The sequence below is a fragment of the Heloderma suspectum genome, chromosome 11 (assembly GCF_057233095.1).
Source record: "Heloderma suspectum isolate Gila_16-S chromosome 11, 16-S_ref, whole genome shotgun sequence".
Lineage (NCBI taxonomy): Eukaryota > Metazoa > Chordata > Lepidosauria > Squamata > Helodermatidae > Heloderma > Heloderma suspectum.
The window spans coordinates 8,793,178-8,812,509 of record NC_139468.1 but is presented as its reverse complement, the minus strand read 5'-3'; the positions used below and the strand labels follow the sequence as shown (position 1 = coordinate 8,812,509).

General features: G+C 43.9%; 1 protein-coding gene across 1 annotated transcript in view; it reads left to right on the top strand.

Annotated features, from left to right (window-relative positions):
- The first annotated feature begins 4,217 nt into the window (after nt 1–4,217).
- ACSBG1 (acyl-CoA synthetase bubblegum family member 1) overlaps nt 4,218–19,332 on the top strand; it is a 27,283-nt gene continuing 12,168 nt past the window's right edge. Inside the window, exons 1-7 of the mRNA XM_084816756.1 lie at nt 4,218–4,240; nt 6,273–6,334; nt 8,857–9,074; nt 10,249–10,337; nt 12,387–12,507; nt 13,342–13,422; nt 16,810–16,959. Of these exons, the coding sequence (XP_084672882.1) occupies nt 4,218–4,240; nt 6,273–6,334; nt 8,857–9,074; nt 10,249–10,337; nt 12,387–12,507; nt 13,342–13,422; nt 16,810–16,959 (744 nt within the window). The remainder of the gene's footprint in view (nt 4,241–6,272; nt 6,335–8,856; nt 9,075–10,248; nt 10,338–12,386; nt 12,508–13,341; nt 13,423–16,809; nt 16,960–19,332) is intronic.

The window sequence follows — 19,332 nt, the reverse complement described above, 5'->3', positions numbered from 1 at the left end:
CCTTGCTGCGTGGGATCGAGACCCAAGTATGTCGCGAAGACCCGTGGACTCGCCAGGTATGTTGTCTCCCGGGAGGACAGATTAGAGACGTGACTGAAAGGTTGCCTGCACTCATAAAGCCCACTGACAGGTATCCCTTTCTTCTCATCCATGTGGGAACAAATGATACCGCCAAGCGGAGCTACGAAGAGATCACGTCAGACTTTGAAGCTTTGGGAAGGAAACTCAAGAACTTTGGGGCCCAGATAGTTTTCTCATCCATCCTTCCAGTAATTAGAAGAGGGATAGAAAGGGAACGAAAAATACTCCGGGTGAATGACTGGCTACGAAGGTGGTGCCGACGAGAGAGATTTGGATTCTGGGACCACGGGCTATACTTCCTGGAAGATGGGCTGTTGGCTAGGGATGGGTTGCACCTCACAAAGGCTGGGAAGAATGTGTTTGGCCACAGCATGAAGAACTTCATCAGGAGGGCTTTAAACTGAATCCTAGGGGGAAGGGAGATGTAATGTTGGGGGTAACAATGGACGTAGGCGCATGCACTGCAATGGAGAGAACAGCGCTGATAGCGCCCAATAATAGTCTTCAGACACATGTAGGAAGAAAGCCAGACTATGAAGCACATGGTCTTCGATGTCTATATACTAATGCCCAGAGTATGGGAAACAAACAGAACGAACTTGAACTCTTAATACAGGAGGGAAATTATGACTTGATAGGTATAACTGAGACTTGGTGGGATGACTCTCATGACTGGAATACAGCAGTTGAAGGATATAACTTGTTCAAAAAGAACAGGAGGAACAGAAAGGGAGGCGGGGTTGCACTGTATGTGAAAAATACATATCTCTGCACAGAAATACAGGAGGAGGAGCTTGGTAGCCCCATCGAAAGCATCTGGGTTGAAATAAATGGAGCAAAGAATAAAAGGAACCTGGTGGTCGGAGTCTACTACCGGCCACCCAATCAAGGAGAAGCCAAGGATGAAACTTTTGAAAAGCAAATAGCCAATGTTTTAAGGAAGCATGATGTAGTAGTAATGGGGGACTTCAATTTCCCCGATATTTGTTGGGAGACAAATTCTGCAAAACATGGCCCCTCCAGGAAATTCCTGACTTGTGTGGCGGATAACTTCCTCCTACAGAAAGTAGAGGAAGGAACTAGAGGATCGGCTATCCTTGACTTGATCCTAACCAACAGAGATGACTTAGTGGATAAAGTAGCAGTTACAGGAACTCTGGGGGAAAGCGACCATGTTGTACTTGAGTTCTTGGTTCTAAGGGAAGCAAAAGCCGAGTGTACTCAAACGCGTACCCTGAATTTTAGGAAAGCTGATTTTAATAAACTCAGAACAATGATCAGTAAGGTCCCATGGCAAACAATGCTAGCGAGAAAAGGAGTCCAAGATGGGTGGGAACTTTTAAAAAAGGAAATTCTCAAGGCACAATCACAAACAATTCCAACAAGAAGAAAAGGTGGAAGACAACAGAAGAAGCCAATGTGGCTTCACAAAAAGCTTAGGGATGACCTGAAAACAAAAAAGGACACATATAGGAAGTGGAAAGAAGGCCAAGTAACAAAGGAAGAGTACAGGCAGGTAGCACAGAATTGCAGGGATGGCGTCAGGAAGGCTAAAGCGGAGAACGAGGTGAGGTTAGCGAGGGATGCTAATAACAACAAAAAGGCTTTCTTCAGCTACGTGCATAGTAAAAGGCAGAGGAAAGAAATGGTTGTTCAGCTATTAAATAAGGATGGCAAAATGATAACAGATGACAAAGAAAAGGCAGAGGTGCTCAATTCCTACTTTGGCTCAGTCTTCTCCCAAAAGAGGGTCTATGACCCCCCTGGCAAAGGCGAAGTACAGGCTGAAGGGGCAGGATTGCAGCTTGAGATCGACAGGCATATGGTCAAGGAACACCTCATTACTTTGAATGAGTTCAAATCTCCAGGGCCAGATGAACTGCATCCTAGAGTCATAAAGGAACTGGCAGAAGAGCTCTCAGAACCGCTGTCTATTCTCTTTGAGAAATCATGGAGGACCGGGGAAGTGCCAGATGACTGGAGGAGGGCTAACGTTGTCCCTATCTTCAAAAAGGGTAAAAAGGAGGAACCTGGGAACTACAGACCAGTCAGTCTGACATCAATCCCTGGGAAAATTCTGGAGCAGATCATAAAGCAATCCATCTGGAAGCACCTTGACAACAATGCAGTGATTACTCGAAGCCAACATGGATTTGTCAAAAACAAGTCCTGCCAGACAAATCTGATCTCATTTTTTGATCAAGTCACCTCCCTTGTAGACCGTGGGAATGCTGTAGACATCATATACCTCGACTTCAGCAAAGCTTTCGACAAAGTGCCCCATGATATCCTGATGAGCAAACTAGCTCGAAGTGGGCTAGATGAAACAACGATCCAGTGGATCCACAGTTGGCTACAGAATCGGACTCAAAGAGTGCTTATCAATGGGACCTTCTCAAGCTGGGGAGAGGTAACGAGTGGGGTACCGCAGGGCTCAGTCCTGGGCCCAGTGCTCTTCAATATTTTTATTAATGACTTGGAGGAGGAGGTGCAGGGAATGCTGATCAAATTTGCAGATGACACAAAATTGGGCGGGATAGCTAATACCTTGGAAGACAGAAACAAAATTCAAAGTGATCTGGATAGACTGGAGTGCTGGGCAGAAAACAACAGAATGGCATTTAATAGGGACAAATGCCAAGTTCTGCACCTAGGAAAAAGAAACCAAATGCACAGTTACAAGATGGGGGATACGTGGCTCAACCACACTACGAGCGAGAAGGATCTTGGAATTGTCGTCGATCACAAGCTGAATATGAGCCAACAATGTGATGTGGCTGCAAAAAAGGCAAATGCTATTTTGGGCTGCATTCATAGAAGCATCGCTTCCAAATCCCGGGAAGTACTAGTTCCCCTCTACTCAGCACTGGTTAGGCCTCATCTGGAGTACTGTGTCCAGTTCTGGGCACCACACTTTAAGAAGGATGCAGACAAGCTGGAGAGGGTTCAAAGGAGGGCAACAAAGATGATCAGGGGACTGGAAACAAAGCCCTATGAAGAGAGACTGAAAGAACTGGGCATGTTTAGCCTTGAGAAGAGAAGACTGAGGGGAGATATGATAGCGCTCTTCAAGTACTTGAAAGGTTGTCACAGAGAAGAAGGCCAGGATCTCTTCTTGATCATCCCAGAGTGCAGGACACGGAATAATGGGCTCAAGTTACAGGAAGCCAGATTCCGACTGAACATCAGGAAAAACTTCCTGAGTGTCAGAGCAATACTGCAATGGAACCAATTACCTGGGGAGGTGGTGGGCTCTCCCACACTGGAGGCCTTCAAGACGAGGCTGGACAGCCATTTGTCAGGGATGCTCTGACTTGGATTCCTGCATTGAGCAGGGGGTTGGACTCGATGGCCTTGTAGGCCCCTTCCAACCCTACTATTCTATGATTCTATAAATGTCGAATCTTCTTCTTCTTGCAAAGAAACTGTTGGTGCAAAAAGCCCCCCTCCCCTTTTCACAGTAAATGTTAAAACAGGATAAGTAAAATATTTAAACAAATACATTATGTGTAAAAAAAAGTGTTGGAGGACTTCATGTCATAAATTTTGCACAACAGGTGTAAAACTCTGCTATTTTCAGACTCACTGGTAGTAATCTGGTGTCTTGAACGACACATGTCCCACATTTCAGCTATCTATTGGGGAAGCACCTTAGCCATGTGAATATACCCCCCCTCAAATCAGTGACTGAGATCCATAAACAAACAAACAAACAAACATGCATGCACTTTCCTGCAAACTTACATTTAAATGAAGAATCAAGATTATTTGAACAGAAGAATGAATGGGTGTGGGAGCAGATATTCTAGCAAAAGAGAGAGAGAATTTGCATCTTAATGAGTCATGGTCTCATTCACATTCTTCTCATGGATAATTAAAGAAAGCTGAATGAAAGAAAAGTTTTAACAGTTGAACACCATCCAGCCATTGAGGGATTCTGAGCATGGCCAAAAGCTGTGAGAAATTGCTTTGGGGAGCTTTCTGAGTCTCCTCCTATTGCGTTATGTCAGATCAGCAGCTTATTTATGCTGGACCACACAAAACTTTAGCATATTTCAAGCCAGCCTCGGTTGGCTTGTCGGCCAAAGAAGGGACATCCACTCCACCCCAAAGGGAGAATCGTAAGTGGAGAGAAGATGACTGAAAGCAACGAAATCAGGTAAAATAATTTCTGGAGAAATCAGTCATTTCAGAAACTGTGGCTGCAACCCTATGCACATAGGGATGTATGGACTTTGTAAAATCTGCTCCGTCTGCATTTCATGGATTGTCAGGTGCCTTTCATTCCGTTGTCTGCTCATTGACAGAATCGGATTTTTCCCATTTCCCCAAATTTCTGCAAATTCACAACTGAGCAAATTTACCCTTGGTAAATTTGCAAATCCCCCCAAATGTGCAGATCCCTCCCCCCAAGTGTGAATCCCTCCAAACTGCATATTTTCATGTTTTAGCCTATGGGGGAAATGTGCATTTTCGGCTGGTTTTTTATTCTATGTATTTCTCTATGACTAAATTTGTGTAAAATTTTGAAAAGTAAAAAAAAAAAAGAGTCTGCAATTCGGGACAAGGCAGTCCACTGCAGAAACATCAGGTCAGATTCATAGAAATCCAAACTCATCCCATTGTGGATTTCTCCAACGTTCCTATATGCACATTTACCTAGGAGTAAGCCCCATTGAATGAATTTTCATAGGATTGCTTTTCTAAGCATATGCACCTGATTCTGATTCTGCCCTCTGCCTTATTCCTAAAAACGTTTACACAAAAGTAAATGGCATTGATTTCAATGGTATGTCCTTCTAAGCCCTCACACTTAGGACTGCAGCCTCATTTAAAATGGGTCTTCATATATAATGCACAAAAACTGACAATGGGTTTCTTCTCAAAGGAAGCACACTGAAGTTTTGGCACTGTATCTCATTTGCTGACATTGACTTGTAAATGGGAATTTTCTCCTGCAAAAATGGCTACTTTGCACCTTGTTGTTTTTGTTCCTAAAATTTAATCGTGGGATTTACTAGCATAGGATTTTGTTTTTCACATGCGACACAAGACCAGTACATTCAGGAATTAAAGCAGCAGGGAATGGAGGAGGGAAAAAAGTAGGAATCCGAATTCTGACATGAGGAACAAGTATGGTTCTGTCAGGAGTAAAGCCAAGTCATAAGAGTGCATGCAACAAACAAAAGAAGGAGAAAGAGAAGAGAAGAATACTCCCAAGACATTCCACAAACTACGCACACGCAGTCATAAACTTTGCTGTGATGGAATTAGATGATTTGCATGGTAGAATTGATTGCCTGTTCCTGGTTATTCACACTGACCACAATGATAATTTCAGTTTTATTACCCTGCCTCCCCCCCCCCCGCCCAGTAAATAGTTGAATTTATTCTTCTCAGCCCTTACCAATGCATTTGTTAATATTTTCCCCGAAACAGTACTTTTCAGATGACCTGGTATATACTACATAAGGCAGTTCCCTATGGTCTTCTAACTCAACCAGCTCCCACTGTGCCAGTTTTTTATTCTCATGGGGGATATAGTTAGGGTATATATATGTAGAAGAATGTGAGAACCTTCCTCAGATTGCTTCAGCATCAGCTGAGGATGAGTTCACACACACATGCCTGTTCACCACTAGACAGGCGAGCACTGTTGTTCATGCTTTGGTGGCTTGTAGTGTAGATCTTTGTAATGCCCATATCCTTGGGCTGGCCACAGGACCAGCTTGTAATTTGAAAGGGCTCTGGGCAAAGTGTCCAGGGATTGGTTTCTGCAAGAGGCAGGGCCTTTTCAGTGGTTGCCCCAAAGCATCACAACACCTTGCCATAGGCGGTTCATTTCTCCTCCTCTTTGGCATCTTTTCAGAAAGAGGTTAAGAAAAGGCTCAACACACTGTTAGAGCAGAGATGGCCCTGCCTCAATTGCCAAATGTTGGGGTGCTATTAAAGGCAAAAAGAGTGGCTGACACACATGACCAATGGAGTTTGTAATTTCCATGAGGCTCATTGAGGAAAACTTTCCACTGGGTTTGTGCTGCATGATTACATTGCTGGCGGTCGCCATTTTGGATTTTCTGCCTCAGGTGTTTCATTGTCTTGCAATTTCACACTGTGTTTAAGAACTCTGGCTCTATGCAAAGCACACTCCATTGGCTTTTTAAAGATGGCATTTCCTTTCTCTTCCTCAGGAACTCATCAGGAGCACATAACATCCTGAAAGACTCTGGGACAGGTCAAGAAAACCCCTCAGGTAAGTAAATGTCATGAAAGATCCCAGGTGTACAATATGACTGCACGGGGCAGTGGGCCTCTTGGCCTTCTGTGTAATGTTGGAACCAGAAAAAAACATGGAGTGGGGGAGACACAGAAGGGACAAATTCCATATCTGGGGTGAGATGAAGTAACTGAATACCAAACCCTCCTTTAATTCCCATAGGTGATATATGCATGCGTGAGCATGGCCAACTGTTTATACCTCCTTTAAACAGCAAAACTCAGAATGCAAAATGAAATTCCTTGATTAGAATTCGCTCATCCCTTATCCCCCCTGTTTTTAAACCACTGAACATGCATTTATCATCCGGAACATGCTCAGGGGCACTCTTATGCACAACCTCTATGATTTCCCCAACAAAATTCCCATCTCATAGTATATACTTTCATTTGTTTATGTTAAATATTTCTACTGGGAAGCAGAGGAGGGAAAATTCTGCCAGGTGCTGCTTCTTCTGTCCCTTCAGCAACTGTGACAGGAAAAGCTGCACTTGGTGAAATGCAACCCTACCAGGTAGAGGCAAGGTGCAAAGGATGACAAGGGCTCCTGTATCTTTCAGAGTCATTCAGAAGGGGGAGTTTTAGCAGGTGCAGTTTGACATGCAGGGGGAAAGGAGAAAAGTGGCTGAAATTCCCTCTTCGGAACAACTCTTAAAAGTACAGAAGCCCCATTTTAAAAGAGCCTAGTTGTGTGGCAGCAAACATCCAGAGGGAAGTCATTGTGACCTCTTTTCAATTCTCTCCCCCTCCCCCCCCCCACTTAAGCCTTGAACGGCTTAATAGCAAAATTCAAACACTGTCTTTCTTTCTTTGGGGGATTTGTTTTCTCCCTTGGTGCCAGCAAGCTGACCTTTGCCTTAGCTCTCCTCGCTGGAGCCAGAATGCATTCCGGACTGATTTGCAAACACTCTTTTCTCTTTACCTCCTGAATGATGTGCAAGCAGCACTTTTCTTTATGGGTTGGAATGAAAACAATTTCTACTTTATGGACTACTATTTATGATTATTTCTTTATCTAAAGCATTTATACCCTGCTGTTCAGCCAGAAAAGCTCCTACAGATCAATAGAAAACAAGACAGTCCCTGCCCTCAGGCGTACAGGTAAAAAAAGACACAACACAAAAGGAAAAAAGGGATGAGGAGGGAAAAGAAAAATAAGAAAACTCAGGCACCAGTTCTTAATCCTATAAGGGTCTTACAATTTCTCTACTTGAGAAATAAGTGACATATCATTAGGCTAGGCAAGTTGATACCCTTGAACTAGTGCTGTGCTGAAAATTTCTTCCACATTGTTTTTGATTGTTCTCAATTTGACAGAAGAGAAATTGCTTTCCCCTCAAAATTTCAATAATGAAGAAATTTCAGAGAAATCCTCAAGGTCTGGATTTGGTTTCTAGGGGTTACCTTACTCAGGAGGTGGCCAAGGAATGGGCACACGTGTCCTGTCTTTCACTGTACAATCATTCCTCTGGCCACCTGTAGTCTCCTGAGCTTCCTACACTTCAACTAAAGCCCAGTTTAAGGCGCCATGAGGTAATTCCTCCCATGGGGCTTTTTCAGATCAGGCTGTGCAGGCAGCCTGGGAGGCTAGCTGGGATCAGGTAAGCTCAAAAACACCACCCCAAAAAATTCAACCTAAATTATAGACTGTCCTGAGAATGAGGCAGAACAATGGAAGCCCCTTTCATGGGGGAAGAAAACTTCCTGAAAATTGGAGGACAGATTTTGGCAAAGCACTAACCCCACCTCATCCCTGGAGCTTGACACAATACTGCCCCCTCCTCACACCTGCCTTGTGGTGGATGCAAACTGGGGGCCAGCCTGCCAACACAGCTGATGCTGTTGCAGCACGAAACCCTCCCCAAACCTTTACCAAATCCTTACCAGAAAGAAGCTGTGCTACAAGCCCTGCCAATGGGGAGCCCTCCTTGTGAGAAACTGTTGAGAATTTCTCCTTCCCCTGGAGAAATTCAGTGAAATTGTCTCCCAAATTTCTCTTCCCACAAATAAGGTGGAGAATTTTGAGAGGCCATCTGTGCACAGCTCTACTTTGAACCATTCTGTCTGTTTGCCTTTCCACTTCTCTCTCTCTCTCTCTCTCTCTCTCTCCCCCCCATCTATCCACAGTGGCAGTCCATCACTTTGTGCAGGGAGAGCAGCACTCACCCTTCTGCAGTGCCCACTCTCCCACTATGGTGTCATGGTCATCCAGACTCCCCCACCTACAAGCCAGTTTCTGTGCCTCATCACTTTGTCACATGCTAGTGCAGCTATACAATAAAATTTGTGGGTATATAGAACCTATATACGCAGCATGCTTCTGAATTGTAGCTGCTGGGAGACAACAGTAGGAGAGGGCCTGTTACCTGCATTTCCTCCTCATGGGCTGTTCACTATGGGAAATAGGATGCTGACTTAGATGGACCCTTGGTGGTCTGAACTTTGCAAGTGTGGGGATGATGTACAGATGCTGCATCACAATCATCTCTTGTTTTACAGCATCTCTCTGGACCATATCTGCCAACGGGCTTGTTAAACTGAGAATGGACTCCACCTGCTCGCAAACTCCAATAACAGTTCATCAAATGTTCCAAGAATCCCTAGAGAAATATGCATCTCTCAATGCAATGGCCAGCAAAAAGGATGGGAAATGGGAAAAGATTACCTTTTCTGAGTATTACAGTCTTTCTCGCAAAGCAGCCAAAAGTTTCTTGAAGGTAAATGTTTTAATCCTATAAGGGTCTTACAATTGTAAATGTACAAGGTAAATGTTGGGTAAAGGTTTGCTGCCTGAGGAAGGAAATCCTAAATGCTTTCCCCTTGTGGCTTTTCTGCAGTTCCTGTTTCCAATGAGGCTTGTGCAAGGGCGTGTGCATATATGTATATGGGCTAAGCATGTGCTCAGAGGTACCCTATTCTTTAATAGGTCTGCCCAGCTGAGCCACTATTTTGCACCTGGCTCTGACTGGTGGATCTCAGGTTTCTAGCAAACAACAACAAAGTAAATTCCAGAAGCCTGAAGTCTGCCCACCACTGCTTTCGGGTGCATACAGATGTACAACATTTTAGCGGTGAGACTGCTATGGAAGCACATTCTCCACATTTTGGGCACATTTACTCTACTACCTTCTTTTCCCCTTGTTCGAACTCAGGGGAAACCTGGTATTGAGGAGAAACTGCATTTGCAAAGTGCTGATTGGCTGGCCCTTGAGTCAATAGCAAACATACACACACCTTCCCTTTCTTTGTAGCAAGGCTGTGCACAACCCTGATTGGTTGGCTCTGGGTTAGTCATGAGCCAACTCACTCTTTTTCATGGCAGTTTTTAAAGTTTAAAGAAAAGTCCCCCCCTCACACACACACACACACACACACACACCATAGAAAGACTAACAACAGAGTAATTAAAAATATATTTTAAGTGAAATGTTTCGGCTTCCGCCCTCATCAGTAGCTGTGCTGTTAAATAGGTATCAGGAGTGGCAGTTTGGAATGCCTAGAGATGGAAGTTCCTTAGGAGAAAAAATATGATTGGTATATAATGCCTATGAATTGTCCTCCAGATTAAGGCCATTTGGACTAAGAGTTCTGAGTCTATATATCCAGGAATTTTTCCTTTGGTCAAGCAGAATAATAAGGCACCCAATAAATGGTGAGCAGACAAACATGAATGGTGCTTGGAAGAAAAGCAACACCCCCAAAGCAGAGAGCCAGCCTGAAGAAGGCAAGGAACAGGAGGGCCATGCTAGATCGGGATGCTGTACAACAGCGAGCTGGTAGGGGATGCAGAGAGCGTTCACCTCCCAGCAGGAAAACCCAGATCTATTCTTGTTTGTTTGAAGGTACATCTATATTCAGAATTCTATTTCTTGTATCCATTTTTTTTTAAAGCTTGGCCTTGAACGGTTCCACAGCGTTGCGATTCTTGGGTTCAATTCGGCAGAATGGTTCATTTCGGCAGTAGGAGCTGTTTTTGCTGGGTAAGGTGCTGAGGGGGTGTACAACATTTATTTCCAGTGCTGTTGCTAGTTACTTATTATTTATTTCATTTCTATACTGCCCAATAGCCAAAGCTCTCTGGGTGGTGGGAGTCCATCTAGCCTTCTTTTGCAACACCGGAAGAGGTATTTTGCACTCTTCTGTCACTGGTGTTTACTACCTTACCAGCATATGCTATGCAATGTTAACAAATCTATATTGTAAGTAATGTGGGACCTGCAACAAAAGTTTGCAGTATGGAGGGCTCCAGGGGAGGCTGGTGGCTCCAATTTCAATGGGGTGGAGATTCCATTCTGAGTTTTACTTACAACCAGCCAGAAATCTAAAGGAGCTATCCAGGGTGCTGAACCTTATATCCAAAATGGATCCAGGACCTTGGATAGCTCCTTTAGACTTCTGGCTGGTTGTAACTAAAACCCAGAATGGAATCTCCACCCCTCCGAAATTGGAGCCTTCCTAGGAGTACTCCTGTTCAGTGTGCCAGCCAGCCAGCCAGCCATGCTTTCTTTCATAACACTCTCTTCCATTCGGGGCTGGCCCAAGACATTTTGCTGCCTGAGGTGAAGAACAAGATAGTGCCCTTTTCCATTCCATGTACAAAAGATGACTGGGCTGTTTCTTCAACACTGGTTAAGTAACAGCATCCTTCACTTCACCTGAAGGCAGCAGGTCAGCTTAAGGGGCACAGGGCAGAATACTTGACCCACAGCTCTTTCCTTCAACACTTTGCTGCTGCCTCCCAGCATCTGCTGCCTGATGCGGCCACGTCATTCTACCTAATGACAGGGCCGGCCATGATTCCATTTTGGTGCCCCCAGCAAGGCTACTCACAGCTAAGAAAGTAGGGTCGAATGAGGGAGCGTCACAGAGAACTGAGGGGAATAGAAGAGGAACATTTGAAAGGAAAAGAAAAATTTGAGAATGAGAGAACAGTTAAGAAGAGGAGGTGCACATGACTGGATGCTGCATAGGTGAGGACAGTGCTTAATAGTTTCTCCGTAGTCAATCTGCAGTGAAGGAAAGCGGTCTTCAAATATCTGAAAGGCAGAAGACAGAGCAGAGTAGTCCTCTTTTGCTCCAGAGGACTGAACTTGAACCAATGGTTGGAAGTTGAAGGGAAGCAGATTTCAGCTAAACGCTAGGGGGGAGACTCTTCTTGTCTCAAGCGCATGTGTAACTAAATGCCCATACCTGAATGCTGAGGCGCCATGCAGCATACAGCTGGATATGTCACATGAAGCAGCTGCTGGGGTGAATTTAGAGCTGTTGACGTTTGCATGATTACCTTTTTCAACTACATCTTGAACCCCTAAAACAAACACCCGGTTGGCTTTCGCAACAGTGGAGGATTGGCTGCCCAGAGTGCTGGCGTAATAAAAAAATTACCCACCACCCACCCCTGTGAGCAAGCATCAGTAGTGGGCCCTCTTTCGGTACTGGGATCCTGACAGCTGCCCAAGGATGGCAGATCAGGTGCTGATGCTGGTCTTAGACAGGGCCTTCTCAGTGGTAGCACCACCGTGGGGGATTTCTCTCCTCATCAGGCTCCCTCTCTGTCCCCCTTTAAGGCTGGTTTTGAAAAGCATTTAACGTATGACTTTATTGGTATTTTAATGATTTCTCTGCTGGGTTGTTTTTAATTAGTGCTCATTAGCTGTATGGACTGTTGTTTTATTGCCCTTCATTTTTCCATTTGATTGTTGCGATTTGGATTTTTGTGAGCAGCTTCATTTGTACATTCAGAAAAGTAGGGTTTCAAGATAAAAGGTGGCTGCAATCCTAGTGCGCACATGTTTACCTGTGAGCAAGCTGCACTGAATGTAGTGGGAATGACTTCCAGGTAAATGTGCATAAGGTTGCACTGCCCAATAATTAAATAAATTAAATGAGTCGATATCATTGCCATGACCAACTGGTTTTGAGATGAGAGATGTTAACTAACTTGCATGTGTCAAGATGGCAAGTTCAGCACTCACATGATGGGGTGCTTCCATTTTATTTTTTTTTAAAGACCGTTATTTTCCCCCCAGTGGCATTGTGACCGGGATCTACACGACCAATTCTCCTGAAGCCTGTCACTACATTGCTCATGACTGCAGAGCTAATATCATTGTAGTAGAAAACCAGAAACAACTGGACAAAATTATGCAGGTAGGAGACATTGAGTGCTTCCAGATGAGAATTTTATTGTGCTGTGCCCTGCCTCATGTACTGGATTTTACAGGAGGTCCAGATGTTGTCTTTCACTTGTAACCTTACCATGTTTTCCCACTGCTTCTCCTGTCTTCCCTCTACAAAAAACCCCCAATCTGTTAAGGAGGAAAAGATTGAATAGCTGCCCAATGTCTTTTGGTTGGTAACTTTATGAGCTGTCTGGAAGCATCCTTGTTGCTGCTTACTTCTGTTCACTGTTCCAGCCAGCCAGCCACATCCTCTTCTAACATATTACATCCCCCTCACCCTCCCTCACCCCTCAACTCACTTTCTACCCCACTACAACATTTGTGACCACTGAGCATTCTCAGTCCTCACTGAATTGTTTTGGGGTCCCCCCACTCAAGGTTTTTGTCCTAAAGATTGTTTGTATTTCTGCAAACCTTGGGGTTCCCCAAGTCTTCTAGTATCTCCCTCTTGTGTGTGGATGGTGCTGTTTTGGCTAGATAAGCAGCAACACTCATGCCTGAACATCAGAAATATAGGGAATGACAATACCAAGGTAAATCTGTAGTGCAGACATGGTCTTAAAAGCTCCAAATGGATTGCTTTGAAACTTTGATCTCACATTTACGTTTGCGTCACCTTTCTAGAGTCATTTACTCCCCAAATCAATATGTTGCGTTTTGCTTCAAAATGTCATGCTCATAGGCAGTGAAAATTGGCTCACTGAACCTTAGTTAGCTATACAGATTTAATTTTAAAGTATTTTATAAGCATTTAAAAGTCAGTGAAATTATGCAGTTTTTTCCCCTCTTAAACATGACACAGATCTGGAATCGTTTGCCACACTTGAAAGCTGTTGTGATGTACAAGGATCCTTTGCTTTTGAAATGTCCCAATTTGTATGCGGTATGTACAAGTAACCACAAACCATGCAAATTATCCATGTTGCTGCTATTTGGTCCATTTGTCTCTTTTTCCCTGTCACTGGAATGTCTGAAAACAGATAAAAACATGGTTTCAAGAGGAGGTGTTAAAAATAAAGAACAGAGTGAGTGAGTGAGTGAGTGAGAGAGAGAGAGAGAGAGAGAGAGAGCTTGCAGTGGGAAAAGTTTTAGCCTGTTATGGTTTATATAGATTCTTATTTTCTTTAGTTATTCTGTTTCTGTAAAACTTCATGGCATCCAAGAAATAAAAAGTTACACATTACAGCAGGAGTTGACAGAATGTAGATCGGCTTCCACTGGTAGCTTTCTGGCTCATATGCAGTAGATTGGCATATATTTTTGATTTCACAATAGCAACACTAAAAGAAAAACACTAAAAGCACTACCCCCCACTAAAAGAAAAAGAAAAAACACTAAAAACACTAAAAGAAAAAGAAGAAAAGGCTCCGCTCTCCCTAAATTAGGCTATGGAAACCAATAAAGCTTGTGGGGAAACCAGGAGTGGAGCTTCGTGTGGAAGGACCATGAACTCGATCTTGGTACAGAGAACAAATTGCTCGACTGATCATGTACTCCAAGGTACCCCTTTATTTAACATAGACCTTTAATATATGCACCCCATTCCTTCATTGTGTGTTGCCCTTTCTTGCCACTCTTTTATGCTGAAGTCCACTTAGTGGACCATGGGGTTCTTGTATAAAAGAAAATAGATCCTTCCAGCCTTTAATGCAGCCCTGCATTGGAGGATACTATTGCAACTAGCAGTGCAAGAAATTAGACATAATGGGTTGGAACCAAAGGAGGCTTTCTTTCCCTTCCTTCCTTGTACTTTTAAACTGCCCAATAGCCAAAGCTTTCTGGGTGGTGTACAATACATTAAAAACATAAAATAAAAGCTTTAAAACAAAACATAAAACCAGCGCAGAATAAAACCAAGATAAAACCAGCAGCAAAGAATAAATGCATGCAGAAGGTGGCCTCTGCTCACAAAAAGGCTGTTTCACACCTCGCACTAGAACAGTCGGGCAGAACCTCAGTCGTAGGGGCCAAGTTTCCAGCTTTTGTGCAGTTTCCCCGCATTCTGACAGGTCAAAATGTTTCTCCTAATGCTTAATTACTGGCAACAGGAGCTTTAAGCAAAACTCTGCTGGCATTTTTGTTATTTTGGGGCCTGCCCGTTTTGTCTTTGGCCCACCCCTTTTGCTTTCAGCCCCACCACCCTGAGAGCTTCTCTGAAACAGAATCCAGCTTTCGGGCTGAAAGAGGTTCGACAGCCCTGCACTAGACTTTTACACGGGAAAAGTGAAACGAAATCCAATGACATCCTTCTGCTCGTGCAACCTCTTTCATAAGTGGAAATGCCGGAGCAGCTATCGAACATACCTATATTGCACTTCAGAGGTCCTTGTGAGAGGTCTTGCAGAAACATTTGCAGTACAGCACCAGTGCCTATTTTCCTTTCACTCTTGGCTCTTTGGATCTGAGCCAACGTTTTAGAATAGTGGCATTCCACATCTGTGGAACGGGAAACTTTATTCTGGTGCAGGAGCTGGCCAAGAAAACAGCACCCAGGCAACTGGGAGCAAACGGATTAACACCTCATAGAATGACAGCACTTGTTTGGTCAAGATGATGGAGTATGAAGTGTCAACATGTAGGAGAACAAATCCTTTATGCATGACCAGGGTCAGAGTACCCCTCCAGTGAGCACAGAGGGCAGAAAAGGACACCAGCTCATATTGACCAATATAGTCTACCATAACAATGAACACCGTTTGAGAATCTTTAGTTGAAACCTCCATAAACCTAGCATCATATAACTGCACTTTAAACTTTAAAAACATCTTGGTATAGATTAGGGCAGCTTCAGATGTGCCTTCATCAAGCTAAAGTTTGTGGATTCTTTTATTACTGTGACTAAATTGGCCTATGAATCAAAGTTTTAGTTGATTATCTACCAATCAAACCACTTAAGGCTGCAATCCGATTCACACTTATCAGAGAGTAAGTCCCACTGAAATTCGTGGGACTTACTTCTGAGTAAACATGCACAGGAGGTGTCCTGTGTCACCATATGAGCTAGGCCAACATCCTGGTTCTCATAGTGGACAACCAGATGTTCCTGGGAAGCCCATAAGCAAGACATAAAGGCAACAGCTTGCTTGAGAAATTCCTTCCTGCTCTGCTTCACGTCCTCCCATCTTCAGAAATATAGCAGGTGGGTACCAAAGGATGGCAAAAGGAGAAGGGGACGGCAGAGGATGAGATGGCTAGATAGCATCACCGATGCAATGAATATGAACTTGAGCACGCTCCGGGAGAGAGCGCAGGACAGGAAGGCCTGGTGTGCTATGGTCCATGGGGTCACGAAGAGTTGGACACGACTGAACGACTGAACAACAACAACCAAAGGATGGGCCTTTTCAGTTGTCACACTCAAGATCTGGAAGAGGGTGCTTCCAAATGAGGCTGCCTCATTCACTGATGTTTACAGGGAATCCAGATGTTGTCCTCTTCTACTTGCAACCCTCCCGTGTTTTCTTACTGCTTCTTCCATCTTTTTCCTTAATGCAGAAAATCCGTTAAGCAGAAAAAGTTGGGTCAGCTGCACAATACCTTCTGATTGCTAGTACTGGGAGACTCTGTCTAGAAGCAACCCTAAACTCCCTATAGAGGTCCACCTAGCCTCATCATTTTTAGACAGGCAGTGACTGTGGTTTTACTTTAGCAAGCTTTTGCTGTTGGGTGGTGTGTTTTTTTGCCCTTTAGCCTATGTTTTGCTGCTACTGTCTTTTAAGCTGCATTTAGTGTCTTTCATTGGAAGATTATAATTTGTTGTTTTGTTTTCCAAATAGGAACTGCAAGAAAATGTTGCAATATATTCTCATCTCCTAATAGGAGCACCAGCCAGCCATATGCCTTCCTCTAGGTTACTCCATTCCTTTGTTCTGTTTTTCTTTTCCAAGTGGTACCCACCTTTCCATAGTGACTGAGCATGTTCAGTCCTCATTGGGCTGTTTTGGGGTGTGTGTTTTACCTCCTCCAGTTTTATTTTTTTATTTTTTGTAGTTGTGTAAACCTCGGAGTCCCCCAAACATGCTGATGCCTCCCTCTTGTTTCTCGGTGGGCCCCGTTTTGGATGCAATCCTGTCAGCACTCGCCGCCCGAATTTACTATTAGAAGAAATGGGGATTATGAATTGGGTTTATTTGTCTTGTATTGTGAGCTGCCTTGAATATTCTATATAGGTTTTGAAAGTACATACATGAATGAAGACTAATATATTGTGACACAAGCCTGCTGCTTCAGCTGGAAGCCTTACTTATCTCACTACTCCCTTGTTCGGTAGATGGATGAATTTATGGAGTTGGGCAATGAGGTACAGGATGGAGAGCTGGATGCTGTCATTAACTCCCAAAAGCCAAATCAGTGTTGTGTCCTGGTCTACACTTCTGGGACAACTGGAAAGCCAAAAGGTGTGATGCTGAGCCATGACAACGTAAGTCTTCTAGGCACGCCCCTCTGAGTAAGTGCACTAAAACATGATGGAGGAATGTATTATATGCTTGTTTTTTAAATAGACAGGATCTGTCAATGTGGGTTGTGCCAATAGGGACCAGAAAACCCCCCATAGCTATAAGGCTGGAAACCAAAGTCAAAAAAGAAACAGCTGCACCAGTTGAACTCCCAATGCATTTTGACACTTGTTTTTTTTATCAAGGGACAAACTCTTAGAGATTCTTTTGGAGGATTCCCTCTCCCTTGCTTCTTTACTCCTCCAAAGGAATCTCCAAGAGCTTTTCCCTTGATAAAGACCAAGTGTCGAAATGCGGTGGGGATTCAACTGGTGCAGCTGTTTCTTTTTTGACTCATATCACAGATGATATGCCTTAAGAGCATGGCAGGAAAGGAAAACGTTTATAAAACCATAGCATGGGAGTGAAATGATAATCTTGGATTGGTGAGACATCTTACATCAGGGGTACTGAACTTCTTTCAGCCCTAGGGCTGAATTCCATTTTGGAGAAGCTCTTGGAGGCTGCATTGCAGTGGTGGGCTGGCCAAAGACAAAGGGAGAGGAGCCAAAGCCCAAGGCGCAGGACCAGAAATACCAGCATATTGCAGCTTAAAGCTCTTACTGCTGTACCTGAGTCTTAGGAGAGGCATTTCAATCTTTTAGAACGGGGATAAAACTGCAGAAAAGCCGGGAAACCAACGAATGATTGGTGGTTGGGGGGAACAGGGTGTGGTCAGGGGAAGGGGTGTGGTTTTCTAGGGAACCCTGGAAGGTTGGATGGGGAACCCAGGAGGACTGGATTGGGCACCCAGGCCTGCGGTTCTGCATCCTTGCTTTATTTATTTCATTTCTATACTGCCCAATAGCCGAAGCTCTCTGGGCGGTTCACAAAACTGTGAAACCGTTCACAAAAACTTTTGCCCCTTAATCATTTTGGTTGCCCTATTCTGTCCCTTCCCTAGATTTTTAGCATCCTTTGGAGATGGACTGAACAGAAGTGTAAGCAGTATTCCAAGCAGGACCAAGCACTGTTTTATTTAAAGACATTCCAATAATTAGTGTGTGTGTGTGTGTGTGTGTGTGTGCGTGCGTGTGTTCGAATTTGCCACTTCAGGCACTGACATGTCCTGATCGTGTTGACATTTCCACCGCCCGCCATGCCACACACACGCAAATCCTGTTCCCCAAGCATCCCCAAAGAAGCTGAACTTGAGGAAGGATCATAACTCAGTCATACACTTTGGAAAAAGAAGGTCCCAGGTTTAGTCTCTGGCATCTCCAGTTATAGAAGGATCAGGTAACAGGTGATGGGGGAAACCCTTCTCTGCCTGACACTGAAAAGATGCTGCCAGTCAAGAGCGTACAATACTGAGCTGGATGGACAAATCATCTGACCTGGTGGAAGGCGCTTTCCTATGCCCTTAATAATGGGTGATGGATGATGCATGCAAAGTCAGTGACTCCTCTTTCTCTATGTCATTTCTATTCTGGTTGGCCAAGCTGTTCCTGACTACTGTTTGCAGAGAGGCTATTTTTAATGCCACACTCACCCTGGAAAACATCTTTTGCCCATATGTGTACTGAGGGCCTCTTTATTAAAAGATGTTCCCCTCTGTCTGTGGTCAAGTTCCAAGCTGTGCCAGGCTCTTATCACGGATGACTCAGGAAGGCATATTTAGATGCTCAGGAGACACCAAAGCCTCGGGTTTAGGAGGAAGCGCTGTGCCTGCCGTCTCTTCTCTCCATTTGACCTTGGCTTTTGACTATCCTCTCGGGTCTCACATGCCACAAAGCTTCCGATTTATTTTTTTTACAAAGCTTCCGATTCATTCATTCATTTTACATTTTTGTATTGATTTTAAAATTTAAATTTAAATTTTCAAAAGGAAGAGGAAAAGCATCATCATTATCAACATACTGAACAGCCAGACTAATATATCACCCCAAATGGGTTGCCAATCCTTGTAATTCATTGACTGTTCCAGAATTGTTTAAACCACTTCTATTGTTGCTCAAATCTAGTATGAGGCCTTCCTCCCTGGCTAGCTCTAATAATCCAAGTCAATTTATTTAAAAGTGCAAAATCCCATAGTTTAATATAACACTCTTTAATTCTTAGGATCCAATTCAATTTCCAATGCTTCGCAATGCTTTACATCATGCCTGTTCAGGCCGATGTTTGCCATGTAAACTCATCGCCCAGAGTGGCTGGGTGACCAGTCAGATGGGCGATTAATAAATTTAATAAATAAATTTAATAAATAAATAAATGCGTTCTAATCCCAGTCTAGGGAGATTGGGACCATGTGGTGTTAGCAGCAACCAGCCATAGCATCTGACCACATGGACCTTGGG